The 26,357-nt window shown below is 40.9% G+C and overlaps 2 protein-coding genes across 6 annotated transcripts; one reads left to right on the forward strand and one right to left on the reverse strand.

Moving 5' to 3' along the window:
• The first annotated feature begins 1,720 nt into the window (after positions 1 to 1,720).
• Positions 1,721 to 17,179, forward strand: LOC136422603 (synaptic vesicular amine transporter-like). Of its 5 annotated transcripts, none has more exons than XM_066410430.1 (17): positions 1,721 to 1,873; positions 6,678 to 6,811; positions 8,146 to 8,434; positions 8,820 to 8,878; positions 9,329 to 9,412; positions 10,001 to 10,093; positions 11,135 to 11,224; positions 11,611 to 11,651; positions 11,984 to 12,047; positions 12,512 to 12,607; positions 13,198 to 13,276; positions 13,513 to 13,564; positions 14,142 to 14,205; positions 14,870 to 14,921; positions 15,827 to 15,894; positions 16,508 to 16,647; positions 16,735 to 17,179. In XM_066410430.1, exons 2-17 carry the CDS (start codon positions 6,700 to 6,702, stop codon positions 16,798 to 16,800), a joined length of 1,449 nt encoding a protein of 482 aa, XP_066266527.1. In that variant the 5' UTR covers positions 1,721 to 1,873; positions 6,678 to 6,699; the 3' UTR covers positions 16,801 to 17,179. The 5 variants fall into 5 exon arrangements, with proteins under 5 accessions (XP_066266527.1, XP_066266545.1, XP_066266512.1 ...); XM_066410415.1 differs by lacking the exon at positions 1,721 to 1,873 and adding an exon at positions 2,005 to 2,655; XM_066410438.1 differs by lacking the exon at positions 1,721 to 1,873 and adding an exon at positions 2,692 to 5,517.
• Positions 17,180 to 20,200: 3,021 nt separating this feature from the next.
• On the reverse strand, positions 20,201 to 24,427 carry LOC136428236 (tripartite motif-containing protein 3-like). Its single transcript, XM_066417596.1, has 5 exons — positions 24,134 to 24,427; positions 23,583 to 23,678; positions 22,398 to 22,488; positions 21,969 to 22,157; positions 20,201 to 21,361 (listed from the first exon to the last, which is right to left on the reverse strand). The coding sequence occupies exons 2-5, from the start codon at positions 23,607 to 23,609 to the stop codon at positions 20,505 to 20,507; spliced, it is 1,164 nt and encodes a 387-aa protein (XP_066273693.1). The 5' UTR covers positions 23,610 to 23,678; positions 24,134 to 24,427; the 3' UTR covers positions 20,201 to 20,504.
• Positions 24,428 to 26,357: the final 1,930 nt, after the last annotated feature.

Here is a 26,357-nt window from a genome sequence, read left to right on the forward strand (position 1 = left end):
TCCACGACCTCATACCTTCGCCAAATGATTTTAACCTTTATGACTGACGTATTAAGAGTATTTCTCATCAATTATAAATTATACCAGTTGATCGTCTTCTCCACCCAAAAAACAGAGGTTGTCCAAAGTATGAGCTTAGAAAAGAGGGTTATGCTTACATTTATTAATAATTATGCAAATGAGGTCTTTATTAGCATAATTTGATTCAAGGATGTTGACATTCACATAACTTCCATAGGCCACAAGTATGAAATTGCCGTCATGTACCAGTATTGTATAATAGTTATGTCTCATTAATTATACAAATTAGGTCTTCATTTGCATATTTTCTATCTATCTACATTCCTCTCTTTCTCAGTTACAAATGTCGCATATTTTGATAGTCATATCATGGATTACAGCGAGGTTTTAGAATCTCCTCATTGATTATGCAAATTAGAATCTGATTTGCATAATTCCCGTCTAATCATACAAAGCATCACGTAAGCTATACACATACCAAAATCATGACCATCCATCAAGCCCATCTTGAGTTATAGTATTTTCTCATTAATTATGCAAATCAGGTCTTCATTTGCATAGTTGATATCTAACAATATTTCACTCTTCCCCAGTTACATGTGTCACATGTTTGAGAGTCCTATCCTGGAATTTGGCGGATGTACAAACTTTCCTCATTAATTATGCAAATTAGATACTGATTTGCATAATAAGTATCTAATCATGTACATCATCACTCAAGCTATCTACTTACCAAAAATCATGGCCATTCATCATGCCCTTCTTGAGTTATTCCCTTTCAAAGTCTGAAGCAAAACCTGCTCCTGCAGTTCCAAAAAGGCCGCCAGGGGGCCCAAACCTATAGCACTTACTCTCTGTCCAAAGAGCTATCTACCACTCAAAAATCAGTTCCAGAGCATGTCCAGAACACGAGATATCCAAACAGGAAGTTCTGCTGCAGTACCGTGACAAGCCGCTAGGGTACCCAAAATCTAATCGTTTCCAGGTCTCATCAAGATCTACCCATCTGCCAAATATCAAGACAATCCATCCAGGCCTTCTCCAGTTATTCTGCTTCTTTACATACACACAAACGCTACCCTTTGCATAACCTTCTCGGCGAAGGTAACAAGGCTCCCACTCTTAGCACAAGCTATATTAATGTCCCAGTACCTCCTGTAATAGTAAAAAGTATACACTGGCTTCTTGTAGTCAATAACACAATACTGGAATGCATGCTTTATTGAGCTAACCCTAGGAAAACCAACAGCTTATGGAAATGAAACATGAATTATCAACGTCAAGGAAAAAGCACTTACCACACAAAGAATCTCTGTCCATCTGAAACAAAATACCAAGGAAGTAGATGAACGAGTTTGCTATGAGCTGTGGTTGCAGTACTTCAGTCTGCCGTGGAGTGTCTCTTTTAAACCCTGCCGACTGCGGGTACGTACATTTACCATCAGTGTGAACCGACAACACTCCCGTGAAGCTCAGCTTACTGTCTGCATTGTTACCATCATAAATTTTCACGTTTGAATCGATTTTAACATCTAACCTATCAAAGAAATGTCCATTCAAAGGCATCCGGAAATAAGACAAATAATACTACATGACCAATGAACTTGTAGTTAACCTGATATTGATCGCTTGTACACGTGAACAGGCACAAAATAAGCTACTGAAACCACGCCCACACATGATCTTCTCGTGTTTCTACCGAACTGCGCAACGTAGTGTTATGCCTTCCACTTGAACCTTGTTGGCATAGTGTCTTATGCATATATGCAGTAGGCCTTGGTTTCTTTGTACACAGTGCTTCTTTTTGCGGCGACAGGTTTTCTACCGTCCCTTTGCCCAGAGGTAACTAACGGTAAGTGAATACACAGGTACGTGCCTTCTGCGTTAGGTCTTGGTCTTGTGAGCCTAGGTACTGTGAACATGGTGACCTTCAAGGGTGCAGGGGGAATTTTCCCTCACCTGTTTACTGACTTACATATTAGACATGGTGTCGGCCATTTTTGGCATTTTCTGTCGCACATATGTGCAGTGACACAATCTGATAGATGTATACCTTTATAATCTATTGACATGTTGGGGTATAGGCCAGTCAACACAATTGATCGACTTAATTATATAATTCCGTTTCACTGGTGTTACAGTGGCGTCGCGGTGGCGTAGTGGCAGGGTGTTTGACCCAGAGATACCGCGTTCGAATCCGGGGTTCCCTGATTTGTCCCGTTTTTTTTTTAAATCTATGCTGTTGCCATGACCTCAGCTTAGCAGCAGAGCTGAATAATGTTCATTATACAGGGCGCTGACGAGTGGCGCTGAGGTGGGCGTTAACTTTACATTCAAAGTTCTGTGAGTCCTTTGTGTTCACAATGTCCTGCGGGAGGCTGTTCCACAGCTTAACTGTAGCAGGGATGAATGTTCTTCTGTGCCAGGAGGAGGATGACTTGACTGGTTCTAGGGCTGCACTGTGTTGGAATGTGGACAGACGAGTTTCTCGGCGATGAACGTAGGGCTCAGGTAGTAGGTTGTTCAGTAAAGTTGGTGCGTTTTGGTAGTACATTTTGTGTAGAAGTGCGAGGTCTCCAACATTTCTTCGCTGTTCTAGAGGCTGGATCTGGATGCAGTGCAGTGAGTCTTGTGGTAAGTTGATAATCTTGGTTGCCCTTTAGTATAGCGTCTAGCGAGCTAAGGGTTGTTGTTTGAGGAGAGCCACACCTCGAGCACGTTAATGAATCCAACACACTTATCGAAATGAGTAGGGGGTCCTTCCCGGTGTGTGTGGATCCTATAAATCTGTCCGGATATGCAGCTTGTACTCTTCAGTACAAACCTGGTGTGTTACGCCTTGATGCGGTTTACTGGGTATGTATGCAATACAAACAAAAAGCAAACACTGCGTTCCAACAAGTCATGCAAGTCGTCAGTGCCATGGCTACATACATGGCTCACAGGCTTGGTTTACACAGACGTTTTCGAGTGGACTCCCGATGATTTAAAAGGGCCTGCATGCCCCTTTTCGTAAGGCGTAAATCAGGCCTTTTTAGCCTTTGTAATTCGTAGGCGACCGCCCAAATCAACGTAATTTGTAATCAGCACATTAGCCGTAACGCGTAATTGGTCGCTTTCATTTTACTTGAAGCGTAAAACTCTACTTTAACGTAAAATCCACAAATTGATAGTAAAGCGTAGGCATATTTAAAAATGGTCCAATCCACAAGCGAGCGCCTCCTCGTCATATATGTCCGCGATGCTTTCATAATCTTGAAGCTTGGACGGACAATGTAAGAGATCGTAGCTTGCAATGCAATCGTCATATATTCCAATCAAAAGTGTAAGACGTAGCTAGTTCACTTGACTACGTCATATTTCACAAACGCATTTCAGCGACGTAACTAAATGAAGCTTAGTCTCGTATTACGCCGTATCTCTAACATGGTAGTGTGAGGTAAGGTGGCGTCGCGGTGGCGTAGTGGCAGGGCGTTTGGCCCTAGAACTCAGAGATACCGGGTTCGAATCCGGGGTTCCTTGATTTGTCCCGGTGACGTTGTGCCCTTGGCTAAACACGACTTTCCCCACTTTATGATCACTCAGTTGAAAATGAGTACCTAGCTTTGGTTAGGGACGTCCCTCGGATAGGACGTTAAGTGGAGGTCCCGTGTTTGAGGAGAGCCACATCTCGAGTACGTTAAAGAACCCAACACACTTAGGGGTCCTTCCCGGTGTGTGCGGATCATATAAAATCTGTCTGGATATGGAGCTTGTACTCTTCATTACAAACCTGGTGTGTTACGCCTTGATGCGGTTTACCGGGTATGCAATACAAACAAACAAAACGTTACTCTCTTTTGTGAATACATTTTTGAGTGACTTTTCTCTCTTTCATGCCTTCATAGTGCCAAGAAAAGCCAAGTTTAGGTGAAACACAAATATATCTACATGTATATGTATGACCTAGAACTAAATCATATGATGGTCCCTCTATGATACATATTTCTAGTATTTGTTTGCCCATTGCATACAAACACACACAAAAAACAATCAGTTGAACCATCGCGAATCACATAACACGGTCTGCTTCACTCAACACAAAGCTGTGGTGAAAATTTGACATTCCCAGATAGTTTGACTCACAATAAGCTCCAGAGCGACCATGCAGACAGGTTCGACTCCATTTCATGCAGAACTAGAGTTCCGCGACCCTATACCGTCGCTAAATTGAATGATATCAACCTTTTCGAGTGACGTATCATGAATGTCTGCCATTGATGATGCCAATGAGGACCTCATTTACATGAATAGTTTCAGTTGAGCAGCTTTTCTACTCAAATAACTCAAAGTCTATCAAATTATGTAATTCTTATCTAGAATAGTCACATGCTATATTGTTATCCATTGTCTGTCCGTCATTTCATGTTACATGCACTTGCAGTTAGCCTACGGGCAATAGCTTGCAATAAACTTATGTATGTATCTTGGCAAAGAAGGCTATTCTAGCATTTCCGCATATGTTATTGAGGCCCTGTATTGCATGATTTATGTCTAATAATGTTCACCCTTACTTAGCTTCGTAATTCCCATCAGCACCTAAAACATATCCTTCTTGTCGAAGGTAACGACATTCCATGATGGGACGATTCTTACTATGCACAAACAGGTAAATACACGTGCATCAAAGGATGTTTAGACCTTAGAATCAGTAGTGCAAACGATACGTTATATAGAAAATGTTGATCTATTCATATGCTTGTACGTTGCTAGTAGCTACGTAGGTTAATCCATCTGGATCCACTTGTTGCGTGTATGTATAGTTATAGAGACCTTACAAAAGTTACAGTCCTTTTTGTGTCAATAGAGATTGTATAGTATGACTTATGGCAAGAATAAGAATTAATATACAGGACAGAATAGAAGATGGCACTTAATAAAGATTCATTGGTTTGGCAAGTTGTTATTATGTTTCACCAACGAAACATATTGTATTTGTCAGGTTTCTTCTCCTTCTCCTTCTCCTGTCAAATCTTCAAAGCGATTCATCTCGGTCGTCCGTCCGTGGGCCAAATGGGCTGAAATTTGGTATGCAGGTAGAGTAAATGCCTCTGTTTATATTTTTTTTGATATATGTTTTTAAAATGATTTTATTGAGCTTTTTTCCTCAGTTTTAGACGCACATCATGGTCTCCAGTGCCGTGGTGTTGTAACCAAATGACCTGAAATTTGGTTTAGTTGTGCATTGGATATTTACCCAAAGGACACCATTATCATTTTTGGCATACACTACTTTGAAATTATTCATTTTGCGATTTTTGGAAGAAATTTGTGGTTATTTTGTGTCTCCCGTGCCGCCCGCCGGCGTTTCAAAGCGGCAACCAATAGGCGCGCTATATGGAGTATAAGCGATTGCGTGGTTGGCTAGCTCTGTTACAGCGAATGAGGAAGTGCCTAGCAAATACGCGGTAGACATGCGAAATCCCCGCATGACAACAAGTCGTAGCTTCAGATTCAGTAAGTATTGCTTCTCGTTGGTGAAATACAGCGATGTAAATTCTTGTATCAAGAAGGGAATATTGCCATGATATTTTGGATAATAATTTCACTCGGATGGTCGCGGGGAAATTTGTGTTACAGTTTCACGGTAGCTTGGGTTACGGTTTCACTCACCCAGTTTCGTAGGGCTAATGCATAAGACTGCAAGTAAAAGAAGTCCTACGTAGTGTACGGAATAAAAATATCGACGGGGCCGGGAGCGGCACTTTTTACTACCAAGGACCTGCAGCACTAGAATTATAGCTGATTTGGTCAAAGATTCAGTTTGACTGCTGTGACATAAAAAGATTAAGCAGTTGAATTATCGGATTAGTTTTATTTTCTGTGAAGAATTATACAATGTTATAACATAAATTATGTGACGCGTCTTGGCCGATTTAAAAGCGAGGGCTGCCTCTTATTGTGCACGGCTGACAAGACAAGAATGGTTTGATGATTCCCATGCTTCGTACACGAAGGGTGACAGGTGGGGCCCATTGTTGAACATGATCCAATTATCAACAGCCAATCAGCGAGAAGAATAGTTAATGATTGACAGAAATGTAAAACCTTGATCCCTGTCAGATATGAACGAAGTTATGCCATTGGTCACCGAAGAAAACGAATTCATCCGGGGAAATGCTAACCCAGGAGGCGTGCGTCGCTAATTAATTTGCCAGAACATATGGAGTTACATGGGTGTGTATATTCAACAAATGTTGAGGCGAATGTGGGCTGGAATTTTCGCAGAATGTTTTTTTTTTGTCTTCCGACCGTCTGTCAGTACACCTGGAGGAAGGATTCAACATTCAGCGCAAGTGGTAAGTCCGTTTGCTAGAACGGCAGCAAACACCTAGAGATTTACAAGAAAAAACTGTTGCCTGGTTTATTTATTTCAACAACACGGGGCTAGTTTCACTTCCAATACGCCGTCATATGAGAGCAACAGTCTTAAGGCCATGATTATTTGGAGGTGATGCTTTTAGAAGTAACGTGAAGTGAATAAGGTATCAGTTATATCAGCTAGAGAAATCATAGTCCCCGAGTAAGTTTATGTGCTGCAACATTATCATGACCTTAGTAAATGTAGATACTATTCGATAATAATTCCTGTCTTTATTTTCTTGTACTTGACATAGGTTTGCAGTGACACTAGCAGACATGTCTCAAAGTTCACGGGACAGGTTTGATAACTTTCGAAAGTCAGACGTTTTGGTTGTGTTCGTCGCGATTCTGGCGGTATTTGGGGACACAATACTGGATACCGTCGTCGGTAAGTAAAGTGCGCGCGCGCGCGTGTGTGTCTGTGTTTATCTCCATGAAAAAAGGCTTTTTCATGGATATACTGTTTTGCGTGCGTTTGGTGTTTGTGTGTATGTATGTGTCACCGGATGCTTAAAGTCACCATAACTGTAGAACCTGTACATGGATTGTAATGATTTTTGGTATGTGGGTGGGTGTTAAGAGGAGGAAGGTCAAGGTCGATTTTGGGCCCCCTGGCATGTGTGACTGGAACTGCAATGGCATGTTTGTAAAAATCTTCAATGTAGAAGAACTGAAGAGAGGATCGACAGATCGTCATGTTATTTGGCACACAGGTAGGTTAGACCAAGATGTACACACTTAAGTGCAAACTATGCAAATGAGACCGAATTTGCATAAGTAAGGAGGTAAATCGTTTGCATGTGTGTCGCTGGATGCTCAAAGTCAGCATAATTGTAGAACCTGTACATGGATTGTAATGATATTTGGTATGTGGGTGGGTGTTAAGAGGAGGAAGGTCAAGGTCGATTTTGGGCCACCTGGCATGTGTGACTGGAACTACAATGGCCTATTTGTAAAAATGTTCTAAAGGGGTATAACTGAAGAAAGGAACAACAGATTTTCATGTTATTTGGTACGCAGGTAGGTTGGACAGAGATGTACACACTGAAATGCAAATCATGCAAAGTTAGTGTGTTTGCGTGTGTGTGCGCGTGTGTGTATGTTTGTGTCACCGTGTGTGTATGTATGTGTCACCGGATGCGTAAAATCAGCATAACTATAGAACGTGTAGATGAATTGTAATGATATTTGGTATGTGTCACTGGAACTTTAATGACGTATTTGTCAAAATCTTCATAGGAGAATAACTGAAGAAAGGAGCGACAGATTTTCATGTTATTTACTATGCAGGTAGCTTAGAGAGGGTTGTATAAAATGAAGTGCAAATTATGCAAATTGGACTTTATTTGCATAAGTAATGAGGAAAATCTTGTGGCACTACTAACAGCTGTTAGTAGCTATTAATAGCGAAAGTGGGTCACTTCTCCTAAGCCCTCCCCCCGACAGGTGGCCGGGGGTCATACCATTGAGCGATATAGAATGGGGGGAACTGGTTTAATAAAAAAAAAGTTTGAGTCCTAATAACTCTATCGACATATGTGTGTGTGTGTGTGTGTTTGTGTGTGTGTTTGTGTGTGTGTGTGTGTTTGTTTGTGTGTGTGTAGTGTCCACATGCAATAGTTTCAATAAACTGGAATGGCAATTTCTTTATTTCTATGTATTGGAATTTCAATATTTTCAATTTAGATAACAATTCGAATTTCATACTTCTCACTACAACAGATCCCATCATGCCGGACTACCTCTACAGACTAGAACATCCCAACTATACCGGTGACATCATCACCCACTTCGCGGCCTACGAAAAACATACAACGTCAGGAAACATCCAAACCCCGGAATCTTGCAACTTAGGGGCAACCTGTCTCCCAGCCGTGAACACGAGTCAGTCGGAACTTTCCCAGCGAGCCAAAGAGCTGGAGTTACAGAGCATCAGACTTGGGATTCTGTACGCCGCAAAGTCAACTGTGGCGCTCGTCACAAATCCAATTGCTGGGGTAATGACTGATAGGTATGTTTTTTTCTCCTGCAGAAATTTACGGCGCTTCTGATTGGAAAAAGCAACGCTAAACTTGTAATAGACATTACCAATAAGAAGTCTTCATCAATTAAGGGTTAATGCCCCGCCCCGAGGTGTATATGTTGGCATAACGCCTGGTCATGTGCTATAACCATACACCGAGGAAGAGGCGAATTTTGGGAACAAATAAACATTATACGAATGATAACAAAAATATAACCCCCCCTCTACATAATGGGAGGAATGATGATCACGGGTGTTTTATGGCGTCATAACACATGGGCAAAGGAGGCTTCTGATTGGTCGATGCCACCTGGCTATGTGATAATGCACAATGCTAAATCCAATGAAAAAGTTTAATCCTTCTCTTTTCTAGGTTTGGTACCAATGTGCCCCTCTATACAGGCCTGGTTATCGTCTTCTCATCAACTATAGGTATGTGATGTATGGCTATCAAGCTGCCTTAGTTTTGCATGTCCATCATGCACCAAGTTATCTTAATCAATTATGAAGCCATCATATATTACTGGCCTAAATTGGTAACAATGGATTACAAGGTTACCAAAGCGGTGATGTCATCAACAAGAATCTAAGCGATGATCATCTCTCAAAATGTAATATTTATCTTCCCCGAGAAGATTATGTTTTCAGTTACGCCAGCTGTATGTATGTCAAGAGCATAACTTAATTGATGGATCTTCATGATTATTAGTGGGTGTGTAGTGGTTGTGCAAGGGAAGGTCAAGTTCAAAAATAGTTTACCTGGCGTTTTCCAACAGTACTGCAGCGGAATTTGCATGTTTGTGTGTTTGTATGTAGGCCAAAAAAGTGACGGAAACGTTGATGGGTCGTCATGATTTTTTGTGATGTAATATGTTTCAACAGCATACGCCTTTAGCAAATCCTACACTACACTCTTCGTATCAAGAGTGATTCAGGGAGTTGGAACCTCTTTTTCTAACGTGGCAGGTGAGTGTGCTGTCCATGATGTGATACTTGAACATTGATAGCTGACATACTGTTTTACACCAATCAATTGTAGTAAATGAATCAAAAGCGACATTACTATTTATCAAATATAGAAGAACTTTATTGCACGACTATTGTAGCAGGTAAAAAGTATGGCAACAACAGTTAACATAGAACAAGACATAAGTATGGAATAAAACTATTCACTACAACAAAATGCACTAGGTTTTACATGATTCAAGTTTGGCTAATTATGAGTATTATTATTTTTTCTAATAACAAAACAATATTTTACATATAAAAGCTACGTTGTTATCGACACACACCAGCGGTTTTCATTGCATATAGAAACGAGGTGCTGGCACATTGTCCGTATAACTACGGCTTGCTAGATATGTCACATACATACATGCAGTCATCCAGCTACTGTTATGTATATAACGTTATATGTATACTATGATGAATGCATGAGACGATAGTCATGAACCAGACAATCATCAACTGAGGGTGGTCTTATATATAATTTTCGTCCTCAAAATTACTCTCCATAAATATGCACACTGATTTCCCTATTATGTCGCACTCTAGCCTTCGCCATGGTGATAGCGGTCTTCCATGACAAAGAAGACCGAGCAAAAAACGTTGGTTTCGTTAACACAGGGAGGAATTTTGGTGTGCTTGGTAAATATTTAGAACATCACAGGGATTGTAGATATTTCAAAAGTTACTTAGCGTACTGACATCTGCCAAAAAGCATAATTCAAAAGAAGTCAAAATGTATGATATTTCCGGGGTTCCCAGAACATGCGAAATGGAACGAAATGGGAGGATCTCTTTGCACGCGGCGCCTCCATTATCAGGGAAGAATCTAGCCACACAAACGCGGCAAAAACGTTGTATTTGATATTATCAAATAGATTAAAGAAACAAAACACGTTATATTATATACTGTGAATGTTACAACGTTCCTTTTATTTCGCTATCTACTGGTATTTCATATCATAATGTTACATATGTAGTTTTAGTTCGTTCCATTTCGTTCCTTTTCGTTCCATTTCATTTTTGGGTCGTCGCTAATCACAGGGTACATGCCCACTTTGGCCCTTTTCTACCAGAGGCAGACCATTAAAGAACCGATGAGAGTCCAAAAATCACTGATCATTGAGATCTGATACTCAATGATCATTGAAAGGTCATTGAAAGATAAAACAGTGGACAAATAAAGTGTTACAACTTCTTTATAAATATTCAGGCCATGTTGATTTGATTATATGGATGACATCTGCGCGCGCATCAGTTTTCGTCCGTTTCCAAGAAAAAAAGTTTTCTACCATACTGTAAATCTTTCAAAGCAGTTACAAAATTAGCAAATATACCGTAAATTGCAAAAAGATATATCGGAAAACAGATACTGATGTCGTAAAATGCCAGTCAAAGAAAAAAATGTGAAGGAACAAAAATGAAGAATCCCTTATTTGATATCATTCTGTGTGTTAAATCATTTGTTCAACCTACTTCACCACGTAGATTTTTGTAACGAAGGCAACTTTTTTTTTGCAAAAGTTTTTCTATTCACACGCTTCCATCAGTTTTGTGGTTCCCAGAGGATGTCATCCATATAATCAAATCAACATGGCCTTAGGGGAAATTACAGGACAAACACAGCTTTGTTCAGGGACGATCGTACATTTGTATTTATTCTAAACTCCTGTGTACCAACAGTTGGCCCTGTCATCGGCGGAGTGATGTACCAGTTTGTCGGGTACAGCAGCCCATTCTTACTGATAGCTGGTATGACTTTAGTGGACGGACGTAAGTCATTCTATTTGTTTTTGGCGACGCCTCAGGGGCTAGCCTAACAGTATATTATACGCCCGTTTTGCAAGAATTCCCAGAATTATACAGGTATTTCAGGAATTCGTCCGCGCATGCGTAGTTCCAACAAGTATGTATTCCCAAGGGAATTTTTTTTTACAATGAAGTCCATATACGTGTACTTGTCATGTTGAACTGGAGATTGATATTTTAATTACAGGGATTCCTTATTTCTTCAATCTAATGAGATTATAATCTATTTTTTTGCAGTCGCAGCGGGTAGAGATTGGATATTTTGAGATACATTTCGTTTATATGTCTCTTATGGTAGCGAATGTAAACGTAATCTTGAAAATGCCTGCTCTACTGACTTTTTTTCACAGTTCTTCGTTTACTACTTCCCAAAAGAGAGACTGCTCCAAATGTAAGTTTGAGAAATATATTGATATAGTATTAGTACGGTGAAAATGCTAAATGAACAACTATCTCTCTTGCAAAGCTCAATGATTGTCATCTAAACACGTCTCTCTTTCTCTCTCTCTCTCTGTATGTGTGTGTGTCTGTGAATGAGTTCTAGATAGTTGAAGCAATGAAGATTAAGGAGGCAGCAATTTATAGTTAATAGTATGGTCACAGTCAACTGATGGTAAACTCTTCCCACACTATCTTCCTCTATCAATATTTGCTAAATATTTGGAATCAAGTACCTCAGTGTGTGAAATTGACGAGATTCAACCATTCTTTCGCATTTTGTAGGACGAAGACGGAGATTATTCAATCTTCAATCTGTTGAAGGATCCATATGTTATGACAACTTCAGGTAAGAATGTCAGTTAGTTCTGACAACTTTCACTCCTACAACAAGCTACTCTTAGTTACGGTACTAAAACAACAGTAGCTAATTGAACTATTAGCATAAACCTTATCTTGAATTAATCTTCTTTTGAAGACGACGTCAAGACATCCTAAATAGTCTTAACCTCATTAACATATCTATTCAGAGTTTTGGTATAAATCTGGTTTCCCAACCCTATCGCTAGTCACAAACGAAAGACAGCGGATGCTGTCTGAAACGTCTGACTGCTTCAAAGTGGAGTTCTTAGTGGAGTACATTCATTGCGTGCACCCCGCTGCTAAGCTGGGATTTCAATTTTTTGTTCCTTGTTTAGTAGAATACAAGTACATGGAAGTGCTGCACTAGTTTTCCGAATCTCCAGATTCTAATGAAATCTTAGTGTAACATGTTAGTCAGGTAAAGATTGTCAGCACATTCTATTGTCGCAGCATTCCTTTTCATGGAAACGACAACTGCGCTGTTGATCTGGGGGTCTCTACCTGTCTATATGATGATCACTATGAACGCTTCATCATGGCAGCAAGGTCAGAAACTTTCAATATGGATACTAGTATTAGGTTTTCAGTAGATCGGAAGCATTCTACTTATTTTCTCCATTCTCTCAAGGTATGACAAAATGCAAGATCAGTAAATAATGCCAAGCAAAATAGGAAAAGCATTGAAAACAAGCTGCTAGGGGGGGGGGGGGCCAAACCTACACCACGTCTTTATTACATCACAAGCTATCTGCCACTCAAAAATCAAGACCATAGAACGTCCAGGTCAACAGATACAAAAACAAAAGTTCTGCTGCAGTACCAAGGTCACATACCAGGGGGCCCAAAATCGACCTTGAGTTTTGGCTTTACAACACCCGCTCACATACAAAATATCATTGTAATCCATCAAGAGGTTCTTGAGTTATGCTGCCTACAGTAGTGCAGAAACACAAACACAAACAGACACATAGACAGACAGACACGCCCAAAACTATATCTCAATTTTTCATGGAGATAATAAGAAATTTATAATTACGTGCTACTTCTAGGTGGTGAATGTATAGTTTAAGGCAAGGTCCATCTCCCATGTTTTGTTGACAGAATTTCATATTTCTTTCCGTTCCTGAATATACCAGGAGTGGGGTCAGCGCCTACAGGGCTAGGGTTTCTGATCGGAGCTTTAACCGCGTCGAAGCTTCTTGAAAGGGCAGCTTGGTAAGATCTCATAATTGCTATCCATATGTAGCAGGAGTTGTGTTCATTTAAAGAAGACCTAACCATCTAATGCAACAATACATTGTGCAACGGTCGGATATTATGTAACTCATTGCTTGTAGTTTTAAATGTTTCACAAGACTAGCATTCAATCGTAGAGCTAGCACTTCCTACGTATTGACGTAGAATGCGTCTTTGGATTGATTGAAATATTTCGTGAATACGTGTGTCCTCAGCTGGTTGGTGATGCTTCTTGGGTCCATAGGATTTGGAGTCTTCACAATAACAGTAAGTTTTGTTCCAGCGCTGCATTCGAGCAAACTGTGGTTCCTACAGAACTGCTGCGACATTATTGTTATGATATCAGTCTTTCTGAGAGATCATTGATACTAATTCAAAACAAAATGTTTTTGTAATTAAACTAGTCCATGGGCCAGATGAGATGTCACTACCACCTTAGCTATGACCCGGCTATCTGACCTTGACCTTTTGACCCCTACACGAACCACGCCCTTTGATACAATTATTGTTTAATTGATTGCCACTCCCCTTTGTACAATTGTATCAAAGGGCGTGGTTCGTGTAGGGGTCAAAAGGTCAAGGTCAGATAGCCGGGTCAAAGCTAACACCCTGCGATGGCTATCATGTCAAAATGTATCCCTCAGACACTCTACTTTTTGAAAATCTTTGATCTTTGAAAATTTGCCACCTCAGGTGGTAGTGATATGTAAAATTTTGAGGTCTGGCCCATGGACTATATCAATTTCCTTTCATACAAACAGTCCAAAATTTCTCTAATGGGACATATATTGCTATAAGATATACAAAAGCAAAGCAACCCGATGTTTTGCGTCTTACTTTGCAGCTTCCCTTATGCAAGAACCTTCCACAGATGCTTGTACCTTACTTCATTGTTGGACTATCCCGTGGTATGTCTATCAAAACTGTAACGTTATGTTTACATGAATAGTGTTAGTCTCATATTTATTTTGAAAACATAGCAACCAGGATCTTGATTTGTATCGTTTCGTCCGTGATTTTATCATATTTCGATATTTCTATCTAAGATACCGTTGTGTGACTATAAACTGTGACTATACTTTTTTTTACACAACCAAGAGATTTATTCCACCGACGTTTAGTGACCATCTGTCACTTTCTTGAGGCCAACCAGACTGCCCGTCAGTGGTTACAGCCGTGGAGCGGCAAGATATGATGATGATGACCTTCCTGAAGGCAATTCTGACTGGAAATAGATGACAATCGTTGCATTGTTTTTTGTTTTTTGATCGAGAGTTGTATATGTACGTTTGGGACCGCATAGTGATGTCATCTCCTGTGATTTGTACACATGTAAATATTTTGCGTTTAGGAATGCACATGCTCATAATGTACATGTATAAGCAGCAACACCTGTCCTGCATTGCTATGTGAACCAGTCAGAATTGCCTTGAAGAAGGTGACAGATGGTCACCGAAACGTCGGAGGAATAAATCTCTTGGTTGTGTAAAAAGAGTATTTTTATTCAGTGACTTACCAACCTGATGAAACTATTCACGGATGTGACTATACTAGCCTGTGTATTCCTCGTAGGCATAACGAGCACAACCCTGATAACAGAGATCGGATACTTGGCAGACATTAGGTAAGTAAGTCCTTATGTTGTCGCTAATCGTAACACCAGGTTTGGCTATATTTTCACCACGAATCATATCCGTGAAGGTTTGGACGAGGCGTCGTCTTGTGCTTTTCTCCAAACTATCTACCCATTAATTATTAAACTGTCATTATGTAACCTCCTTGATGGGAACTACACCCGCCTACTCCGTGCAGCCCTCGACATTTCCTTTGAGGAGCCACATAACAAACAGTGAACTTTATGGTGACATGCCACAGATTTCTAAGGTTATTCGCAACCCTAGGTTGTCTCTGGCCGGCCATGTTGTGCGGCACGAGGAAATTGTGGGCATGGTTCTCCTCTGAAAACCTAATGAGAGGCGTAGGCGTGGTCGCCCATAGTTGACACTTAAGAAAGTAATTGTAGAGAATGTTGGTCTTAAAGATGAAGAACTCCGATATGTCATACCTGTGCGACAGGAACATGTGGAGACACTTGTGCATGGTTCTCCTCTGGAAACCGAATGAGAGGCGTAGGCGTGGTCGCCCATAGTTGACACTTAAGAAAGTAATTGTAGAGAATGTTGGTCTTAAAGATGAAGAACTCCGATATGTCATACCTGTGCGACAGGAACATGTGGAGACACTTGTGCATGGTTCTCCTCTGGAAACCGAATGAGAGGCGTAGGCGTGGTCGCCCATAGTTGACACTTAAGAAAGTAATTGAAGAGGATGTTGGTCTTAAAGATGAAGAACTCCGATATGTCATGCTTGTGCGACAGGAACATGTGGAGACACTTGTGCCACTACTGTGGATTAACTGAACTGATCTACCTATCTATCAATTAAACTGAATGTATCCATCTAAGTATTAATCCATGTACCAATCTACCTACATAACACACTCGAAGTATGCAATCTCTATTATCTCAGGCACGGCTCGAGATACGGTACGGCCTACGCCATCGCAGAGAACGCCATCTGCCTTGGCATTGCTGTTGGTGGGTCTTAGTTAAGAACGGATGCACGTTTCATTTTATGGTATAGAAGTTGACGTCAAATATGAATTATCTCTGCCTCAATCCCCATGCATTTTCACTCCCGATCAGCAAGTTATATCGTCCTCCATTTTGTAGATGAATATTACTATGAAAAATGATATTTGTAAGTACCAAACAATCACTTATAAACCGATTATTTTGGAATAATTTGCTTGACATTAAAAGCAGAAAAAATAGCTTCTCAGCACCTTCTTTTACGGGGGCAATAACCCAAATCTACCATTTGGAAAATGATACAAATAAATGCAATATGTCGGAACACTGTAGAAATAACGTCAAACAAAATATAGAAATTGTTCTTTGTGAGATCTTTGTGCAGCTACTTTCAAAATGTTTCTAACATATATAAATATATTGTTCCAACATGTTCAAACTTTTATTTTCAAACAATCTAGAACTATTGTGACCTAAATATTCATTTATTTGGAATGGTTCAAACTTATTAAAGATATTATCTTAAAACCCTCTTGGTGACTTGGAATGGACTTAAGTATTTTTGTTTCAAATTTCTTTCAACAACATGTCCGTCGATACAATGTATACTATCATGTAGGTTTAGCCAGCAGTGGTACTCTACTGAATGCCCTGGGTTTTCCTTGGATGATGAGGACAGCAGGTTTGCTCAATGTGCTTCTCAGCCCAGCTGCCTTGCTACTCCGGAATCCACCAAAAAGACAGGAGAAGTTCAAACTGGTAAGAAAATATTTTGCGCGCTTATGGGACACTGTGCCATTTTCTTTTGTATCATATGTGAGCTGATTTTACTATTGTTCTTTTTAGGCTATCGTCTACAAGGAGGAGAACAAGTTGGAGACTCTTTCATACAGACCTCAGCCTCAGGACTAGGAATGTGTTTGAAGAATTATGGAGCAAACCTTTTAATTAAGTATCATAGCGCATCTCCCTCCTCAAATGTACTCCTGTTAACGTAACCATTATACAGATAATGCCGTTGCCAACGACGGGCAAACAATTAAATGTTCAAATGTTTGAAGTTTTGTGGTTGTCAAAGTAATCATTGTCACACATAGGCCTCTTCTAAGATTGCTTATTTGAACTGTTCACCTGTTAAATCTATCAGCCAGATCATGCTGTCTTGTACTCTGAACGGTCAACATGCATGTCGGCACTTCCAATGCATATATGTTGTGTATAACAATTTTCATACCAACCGTGCCATATGTCATTCAGTGATTCCCAAAATTAAAAGAAGGTTCACAAATTATGCTATGCATGCGTTATTTGTGACTGTAGATTGTAGCATTATCCTTCCAAATCTAAATTAGGTCTTGATCTGCATAATTGATATCTATCGATAGTCCTTTCTTTTTCAGCCACGTATGTCACATGCTTGAGAGTCATATCATGGAATGCAACGGATCTATAAACTTTCCTCATTAGTTATGCAATTTAGATCCTGATTTGCATGATAACCACATGATTATGTAAACCTTACCATGAGCTATCAACATACCCAAAACCATGACGATCCGTCAACACTGTCTTGAGTTATTCTCCTTAAAAGTTCGAAACAAAACCTATACCTGTAGTTTAAAAAAAACGCTAGGGGGGCCAATCATGTAGGACTTATTCTCCCTCCCAAGAGCTATCTGCCACTTAAAGACCATGACCATAGCATGTCAAGAACACGAGATATAAAAACCGGAAGTTCCACTGCAGTACCATAGCAAGCCGCTAGGGAGCCCAAAATCTAATCCTTTCGAAGTCTCAAGAAGACCTACCCACATACCAAGTTTCCAGACAATCTATTTTATTCAGCCATTCTTGAGTTACCGTGTTCACAGAGGGAAGGACAAACACGTACACACGAACGTTGACGAAAACATATCCTTCTAGGCGAAGGTAATGATAACCAAAAGCGCCGTAAATTTTCTTGTAATTAACAACTCCTTCTTTATACCTTGAATATGGTTTTTAGACTTAATATAGTGTCTTTGGTTTGCATGGTTGTTAAAGTCACTTTGGGGTACAATAACCGAGTAAATAAACGACTTTGTAATGAGTTGTGGTTGTAGTACTTCAGTCTGCCGTGCAATGACGGTGAGTGAACACAGAAGTGCCGTCTGCGTTTGGCTAACGGTCTGGTGAGCCCAGGTATTGTAAACATGGTGGCATTGAAGGGTTCAGGTTGACTTCAACTCACCTGCTTACTTACATTTTAGACATGTTCTCGAGCAATCTTGGCATTTTCTGTGCAGTGACACAACCTGATAGATACATACCTTTATAAGCTATTGATATGCTAGGGTATTGGCTGGTCAACACAGTTCGTTCCGTTTAACTGGTGTTACACTGCGTTCCAACAAGTCATGCAAGTCGTCGGTGCCATTGCTACGTTATACGTACATGTTGTGTACTCGCTGAGTCGAGCAATTGTACATGTTTCCCGTTTACTTAGTCTCCACTAGACAAGCTACGCTGACTGAAAAATAGTAAAACTTAGCCAAATAGGGAGTATTGTTTGCCACGGGAATTTGGCCACTATAGGGAAACGTAATTAAAAGTCTTAGTAGTCTTCCAATAGGAAATGTTACTCTCTGTGTCTTTCTCTCTGTCTGTCTGTCTGTCTCTCTCTGTCTCTCTCTGCCCCCCCCCCCCCCTCTCTCTCTCTCTCTCTCTCTCTCTCTCTCTCTCTCAGGACAGCATAGTTGGGACGTGTGGGGTTTTTGGCTGTTCGGGTCGGACTAAGTGCGCACGCTGCGAGCTGGCGCGGTGCTGCAGCTCAACATGCCAGCAAAGCTCATCATGAGCTGCCAGCAAAGCTCGTCATGAGGTCAGTCGGGTGTACTGCACCAATTGTGATGCGAATCGAAGCACAAATGTTCTGCATGCTCAGAATGTAATGCATGTTCAGAATCTCAGGTACAGCCTATAACGCACCATAGGTGTCTACCTGATTCCTAAATATCAAAGATGCAAAAATATTGAAGCATTGTATTGTATATTGACATGCAAAATGTATGTTACATTCAGTACGAATTGTCTAATGTCTTTGTTCTTCTTTCTTTTCCTTTTTTCTTTGTCTTGTTTCAAACATAAAAAGAAAAAAAGGAAAATGCACCGTGGTGCCGTACTCAAGCGATACACTTAACGTTATAAGTACCGCATAAGACAAAATATGCACAGAAACATCTGACACAGAAACATCTAAGATACAAGACATATAGTGCTGGCATAAGTCTGCTATGAAGTATTGTATATTGACATTCAAAATATATGTTATACAGTGGTGCTGTAGTCAAGTGATACACTTATATATCAGAGGCAACATTGGATAAATTATACCACATTAGACAAAATATGCCCAACATTGATATGATATGATATACATACAAGAATATGGGAACGGCCGATGCAAATAAAAATCTAAGAAACAAGAAACAAAATGTACTGCACTGGCATCAACAATGTAATCTGTGAAAGAAACACTAAAATTGGCAAAGATAATAAAAACGAAACGGTAAAGTTCTTCGGATTATAAGGAACCCTCAGAAAAAAACACGTCTATCACAACGTCCTCGTACTGCACCTTATGATAAAACGAAGATGTTTTGATCAAAAATAACAATAAAAATTCGCCCAAAATCGTCATTTCAAAATTGGCACGCATAATCCTTGATATATTACTATCATGTACATTCCTGCAAAGTAATATTGATAAACATCGAAGTACAAGCCAAGGAGAGCCTTTTTTCTAAAAATGGGCGTGGCCTTATAACTCTTGATGACGTAATCGTGACGTCATACCAATTTGCACAAATCATCACCTTGCTATAAGGTACTACCTTAAAAAATTAAGGTTTATAAAGGTTTTTTCAGTAACATCCCAAAACTCCTCAGCCATCCTTCAGTTGTACTCTAACCCGTTATCCACACCTATCCATTTCCGTCAATGGTGATATCATATAGGGCGCATTGCTTTAGCCTCCGTTGCAGTCCTTTTCCCCGCAGCGTTTTTTTTTTCCAATTTTTTTTTTGGGGGGGAGGGGGGTGGGGCGCCGCGTATCTGCTTGGGATCCCGTATCCGCCGTGCCCCTGTGTCCGCTATAGACCCTGTGTCTGCCCCAGCAGCAGACACAGGGTCTATAGCGGACACAGGGGCACGGCGGATACGGGATCCCAAGCAGATACGCGGCGCCCCACCCCCCTCCCCCCCCCCCCCCAAAAAAAAAATTGGAAACAAACAAAGCTGCGGGGAAAAGGACTGCAACGGAGGCTAGCATTGCTTGTCCATTTACACCGGGGACTACCGCTGGGAAGAGGTGGAGGAAGATCCCGTTCATGCTGAATACTTGGACTCGTTTGTTGCCTAAATCAGTCACCATTATTTCATTGTAGTCTGACACGGCGCTCGCACGGTACATGTTTTAAACCGGTTCAAAACAGTCGCAGATGGGATGGCGACCTTGGCAATCCCTCGGCGCTCTCTGTGCGCTCTGGTCAATTTTAAGGTCGCAGAGAGCGCGCGGCGAGGGCGTCGTCTGGTGGAATGGGGCCTAAAGAAGTCCACGCTCCTATATATTATACAATTACGGATATACCATATGGCGTGGGAAAATTGTTACATGTACAGTGTAATCATATGAGGTCACCACCATCTGTCCATGAGGTCCTACAGCAACGCCCCATGGGCTCTGAATCTCAGCGATGGTGCGGACAAATTCCCCACGGCTTGTGAACATGTCTACACAATGGTTCAACCAGTTCGCTATGATGATGTGACCAGAGTTATCTGTACAGATATCGTGGGGAGAATTCAGTTTGCCTTTACCCTTTCCTTCACTGCCGAACATGAACAGCCGACGTCCAGTATGATTGTATACCTGGACTTTACTTTTATTAGCTTCTGTAACAAATATATGTCCTTCATCCGATGTAATGAAGAAGACTGCACGATTCTTAAACGATTTGAAACTTGTATAGGAGGAGCCGTTTGGTGAGAAGACATAGATATCAGTGTATGCAGCCACAATGACTTTGTTGTTTGCCGCGTCAAAGGCAACGCTGGGCGGGTAGTTATAGATGTTTCGTAGCACGTGGTTGGCATTAAGTTCTGGCTTACCCTGTCGACTGTACTGTACCAAATATCCATGCCTACGATTAGAGTCAACATTAGAACCCACTGCCCACACGTATCCCTTTCCGTCAGTGGCTACATCGCATGTGCGCATTGCTTGTCCATTGACGTCGGGGACCACCGTTGGGAAGAGGCGGAGAAAGGCTCCCTTCATGCTGAAGACCTGGACTCGTCTGTTGCCTGGATCAGCCACAACGATTTCATTGTATGAGGAGACAGCCACCCCACGAGCGAAACTAAACTTCCCAGGACCCTTTCCCTCCTCGCCGAAGGTGATCTTCTCTGAGTTCACGATCCTGGCTCGGCTTTCTGTGATAAGTAGATTAGACTGCTACTGGATCGATATTATAAAATGTAGATATTCCTTCTAAAAAAGCACAAACAAGATTCGATGCTGACTTTCAGCACGAAGTTCGTGAAATCCTTCCCAGTTGGAAAGAAGGTGGGGGGGGGGGAGCAGCAACTCTTTCACTATTTCATGCCACGCATCTATATATAATTTTGAGTCAAGACATGTATATCCAGTTAAACTAAGGAGCCTAGTGTAAACAAGCAAGCAAACAAACGAAGCACTTGGAAGATGCACTCTCATAAGCAAATGAGTAAAAAACGCCAGGTGTGTGCTTGAATGTGTAACGTTTACAGGATTTAAAAAAAAAAATTAAATGCTATACCTTTGTGCGTGGATGACGTTAGTGTAACAGCAACTCTTTCACTATGCCATGCCACGCAGCCATATATAATTTTGAGTCAAGACATGTATTTCCAGTTAAACTAAGGAGCCTAGTGTAAACAAGCAAGCTATTAAACGAAGCACTTGGAAGATACCCTCTCATAAGCAAATGAGTAAAAAACGCCAGGTGTGTGCTTGAATGTGTAACGTTACAGGATTTAAAAAAAAAATTAAATGCTATACCTTTGAGCGTGGATGACGTTAGTGTAACAACGCCATCGCCATTGGCGTTCATTTGCGGTTCTGGGCTGGTCGGGTCAAAGGGTATCGTCGGTTGTTGGGAGGCCATCTTTGTTGATGTCAAAGTAAAAGTCACTGGCATCGTTGCATCTGGGAGTGTCGTCGTTGTGAGGTCAGTATTTGGTGTAGAAGCTACACGGCGGATAGTAAGGTCCGTGCGGTAAATTATCGTCAAACTTGGTTCTGTAACGCGTTTTAGATCCCTACATTACATGAGTGCCAAAAATACAATTTGACAATTTTGAGTGCAAAAACTTGATCGGACATTTTTCAAGAACTCATTAACAGAGTAAACGAACATACAAGAAACCAGTATATGAATATGGGATCGATGATACATATTGTCTCCGGTTTGATACTAAATCAATTCACCTTGTGAACTGTCGGAGGTTGATGGCAGTGTAGCCTCTCGGGAGTTCTTTGTTGAAGCTCTACCTCTGAAGTAGCCATTATCAGCCACAGTCTGTAATAAAATGGCAATCCATAACAAGAGTTTGGAGAACTTAAATCTCCATAAAATATATATAATGCAAATTAGGTCCACATTTGCATAATTTATATTCAACTATGTTCACTGTCACATAACTTCCAAATGCCAAACGTATGAAATTCTAATTATCTACCAATATGGAATTGCAGTATTTTATCATTAATTATGCAAATTAGGTCTTCATTTTCCTAACTTATATCTATCAATGTCCCTTCATTACTCAGTTACATATGTTGCATTTTGAACTGTTGTACCATTGAACGGGGTGGGTTTATAAAATGCCCCTATTAATTATGCAAACTAGATTTTGATTTGCATTATCACCATTTCAGCATTTCAAGTAACACTTAAGCTATCCACATAACAGAAACGAGTATACAGGTTTGGTTGTATATACCTCTGTGGTTTGACCAGCTGCCGGGTCCCTGGGGAATATTAGACCCAGTTTCGAAACCAACAGGTGACACCTGTCACAACATGCCTAGAATGGAAATATAGATAATCCTCATTACTCATGCAAATTCAGTCGTAATTTGATTAATTTGTACTTCATTGTGTACATCTCTGTCTAAGCTACCTGCAGATTAAATAACATGAAAATCTGTTGCTCCTTTCTTCAGTTATTCTCCTTGGAAGATTTTTGCAAAAACGCCAATGCAGTTCCAGAGACACATACCAGGAGGCCCAAAGTCGACCTTGATCTTTCTCGTCCCAACACCTACCCACATAGAAAATGTCATTACAATCCATCCCGACTTTCTTCAGTTATGCAAAACACACACGCAAACACGCTCAAAAAATATCTCCATGAAAAAATCTCCATTTTTCATGGAGATAATTATGATCTTTGTGTTTGTCATGCTGTACTGTAATCCCCATTGGCGGAATGGATCATCATAGTGAAGCTCTCAGTGATCGTACACCTGTTGTCGCGAAGACTAAGGTCGCTAGGCGTCGTTGAGATGTGCTACAGTGGTTTCCTGCAAGCTCCTGCCCCTTCTTTTCATATGCTATTTTACAATTCGTTATGAAAATAACCAACATGAATCTTAACCATAAACGCTTACCACGGGCATGGAGGTAAGCTCAGTCATTTCTGTGAGGGCAGAACTGCAGCAGGCAGAGCGGCCAGGGGTTTGCGGACTGCTCACAGTCGCTGCTGCCTGTGAAGAATCGATCGATTCATGTAACGTAACATGACCAATTATCGTGTGCTACCAGTTATAGTCCAGTTTGGGTCATGTCATGCCATGTATTATGCAAAGCCAGTTTTCATGAGAAAAAAAAAAAATTCTTTTTAGAATGGCTGATATTTCTTCCCATGGGTTAAACATTTGGCTCTGTCCGCGAGGTTTTAAGATAGATACGTTTTGAATAAATTGGACGATAATTGGTCACGTTACGTTACGTCAATCGTTATTAAGAGAATTGACCTCAACTGTGTGTATATAAAAATGCATTGCTTTCTCATGTCAATTTTTGCTACATTACGCTTTACATGGAAATATATCTTGCTACAATAAATAGATAGATATTCTTTCCGTGAATATACATTTTGCAGAGAAATGTACATCAAATCAAACCCGAGCAACAATGAAAATACGAAACGTAGGCTTACTTTTTGAACATTCTGGACGTCGGTGATGAAGTATAGCACGCTTAAGATGGAACCGACGATCAATGACGCACAGAGGGTAGTTGCTATAACAGCAACTCCCACACGCCGACATGTATATACTGAAAAATACAATAGCAAGTTTAAGGCATTGGAAAACAAGAACACATACCAGCTGGTATAGAGACTGATGATGCAATATAACAAATTTCTAAATTTTCCTCGTTCATTATACAAAGTGGTTCGCCCAAAATCTAATCATCTTGAGGTTTTCCACATTCCTACCGACACACAAAATATGAAGACAATCCATTCAGGCGTTCTCGACTTATCGTATTCATTAACAGACACGCAGAAACACGCCCGGTAAAATGTAACCTTCTTAGCGAAGGTAATGAAATGGACCGTGAAAACAACCAGGTATACCCAAAACAACTGCGGATGAGGAATGTTGACATATTTGCCAGTTTTTCCAGCAAAATGACGCCCGTAAGACCATCATTGGCAAGCGGATCTCTACACAGAAAAACATCTAAGCGAAAGCAAATAAAAACAGATTTTGACTAGTCAAAAAAAGACATTTCTTTTCAATATATAACCAGAACAAGGTATGAAAACAAAAGCAGATGAAAAAAATTCTAAACAGGAGCAAGTGATGCCATAAAAAAAGGAGACATTTCATACCGCAAGCTGCTTGTTTGGGAACGTTCGGCACGGCCGGGTTCGGTTTCATGGCGTTCTCTGGATTTGATAGCTGTGCACCATTCTCCGGATTTGGAGGCTGTGCACCATTCACCGGATTTGGAGGCTGTGCACCATTCTCCAAATTTGGAGGTTGTGCATCATTCTCCTGATTTGGTAGCTGTGCACCATTATCCGGTTTGGCAGGCTGTGTACAATTCTCCGGATATGGAGACTGTGCAGCATTATGCGGATTTGGAGGCTTTGCACCATTCTCCGGATTTGGCGGGCTTGAGCTTGGGAGTTGACGGCAATTTGGCATGTCACTGTTTTCTTTTGCAATCTTCATCACGTGAGCATCATTTCCAGACGAGTTCTTTTTTAAAGCCGCATCTACTGTACCATCCTGATGCATGATTAAGTTGCACTCAGAGTGATCATATGTCGGATTCGGACAGAGATACGAAATAGCATAAGGTTCTATGATTTCATCATCTGAGGTGACATCGTTCTCAAATGCAGCACCATTTTTTGTATTTTTGTTATTGCCACCCTCATTTTGCTGGCGTGTGGCTGTAACAACACTGCTTGGGTTACATTCTGTCAAGTCGAACGACCTGTCGCTTGAAGATATTTTCGTTTCCTCCAAGTACTCTTTTATTTGTGTCTCCTCTGAGGTTGTTGACATAAACCCAATGTGATCCTCGCACTTGTACGCAATAGCGTGAGGTTGAATCTCGACATCGACGAGGTTGATGTTCTTTGTTTGTCCATTTCCAGCGTCGTCCCTACGTTTAGCGGGTTGGTCCTCACCATATTCCCACCAGAATGCAAGAGAACAGGCTTCCCTTAAGGGATTCACAGAGCGGCCTTGATTCATATCATGGCCAGCTTTCATACCGACGCACTCATGGTCCTCACACTTGTACGCAAAGGCGAATGATTGAATCTCGACATCGTCGGAGGTGATATTGTTTGTTTCTCCGCTTTCAGCTTCCATCTCACTTCTGGTGAATATGCCATCACGATCTTCTCGCCGGTAGCTAAGAGAATACGCATTTTTACAGGGATTCATGCCGTAGCACTGACTACACGGATCCCCATTAGTGCCAGCTTTCCTAACGACGCTCGAGCTCTCATCAGTTTTAGCCTCCAAACTTGCTTGCATCTTGTTGTCTCCGGACATTTCCTTTACGGGGGGCCTTGGTTCGGTGGTGAGCTCGTCCGCTTGTTTCTTGACGGTATGAAGACTCTACACAAGTCTGATGGGTGGGTTACGATATCTCCAGGCTTTATGATGGCTTGTGACTTTTACACCACCAGACAATTAGGGACTGTTCCCTTGTTCGGTTTCATTTTCCCGATGTTGGTAACCCCGTTATTTTACCAAGCTTAGTGTTCCGGCAGTTGTTTAGGCAGAGACTTGGGTTAGGCTTCATAGTGATTTTGTTTTACACGCTGATTGCCTTTGTACTGTTCGTGTAGGATCGAGTGCGTTTTGAATTCGACGTATTGATCCGAACATCAGAAATGGAATCGAAAGCTT

This window comes from Branchiostoma lanceolatum, chromosome 1 (assembly GCF_035083965.1).
Source record: "Branchiostoma lanceolatum isolate klBraLanc5 chromosome 1, klBraLanc5.hap2, whole genome shotgun sequence".
NCBI lineage: Eukaryota > Metazoa > Chordata > Leptocardii > Amphioxiformes > Branchiostomatidae > Branchiostoma > Branchiostoma lanceolatum.

Excerpts from the sequence above, each read along its gene's own strand:
- LOC136422603 (XM_066410430.1), top strand. The coding sequence starts at position 6,700 with ATGTCTCAAAGTTCACGGGACAGGTTTGATAACTTTCGAAAGTCAGAC. Across the intron at positions 8,879-9,328 it reads CGTCTTCTCATCAACTATAG|CATACGCCTTTAGCAAATCC; the intron begins GTATGTGATGTA and ends ATGTTTCAACAG. Across the intron at positions 14,922-15,826 it reads GGATACTTGGCAGACATTAG|GCACGGCTCGAGATACGGTA; the intron begins GTAAGTAAGTCC and ends CTATTATCTCAG.
- LOC136428236 (XM_066417596.1), bottom strand. The coding sequence starts at position 23,609 with ATGACTGAGCTTACCTCCATGCCCGTG. Across the intron at positions 22,489-23,582 it reads AGCTTACCTCCATGCCCGTG|ACTGTGGCTGATAATGGCTA; the intron begins GTAAGCGTTTAT and ends ATTTTATTACAG. Across the intron at positions 22,158-22,397 it reads AACCTCCGACAGTTCACAAG|CTTCTACACCAAATACTGAC; the intron begins GTGAATTGATTT and ends TCCGCCGTGTAG.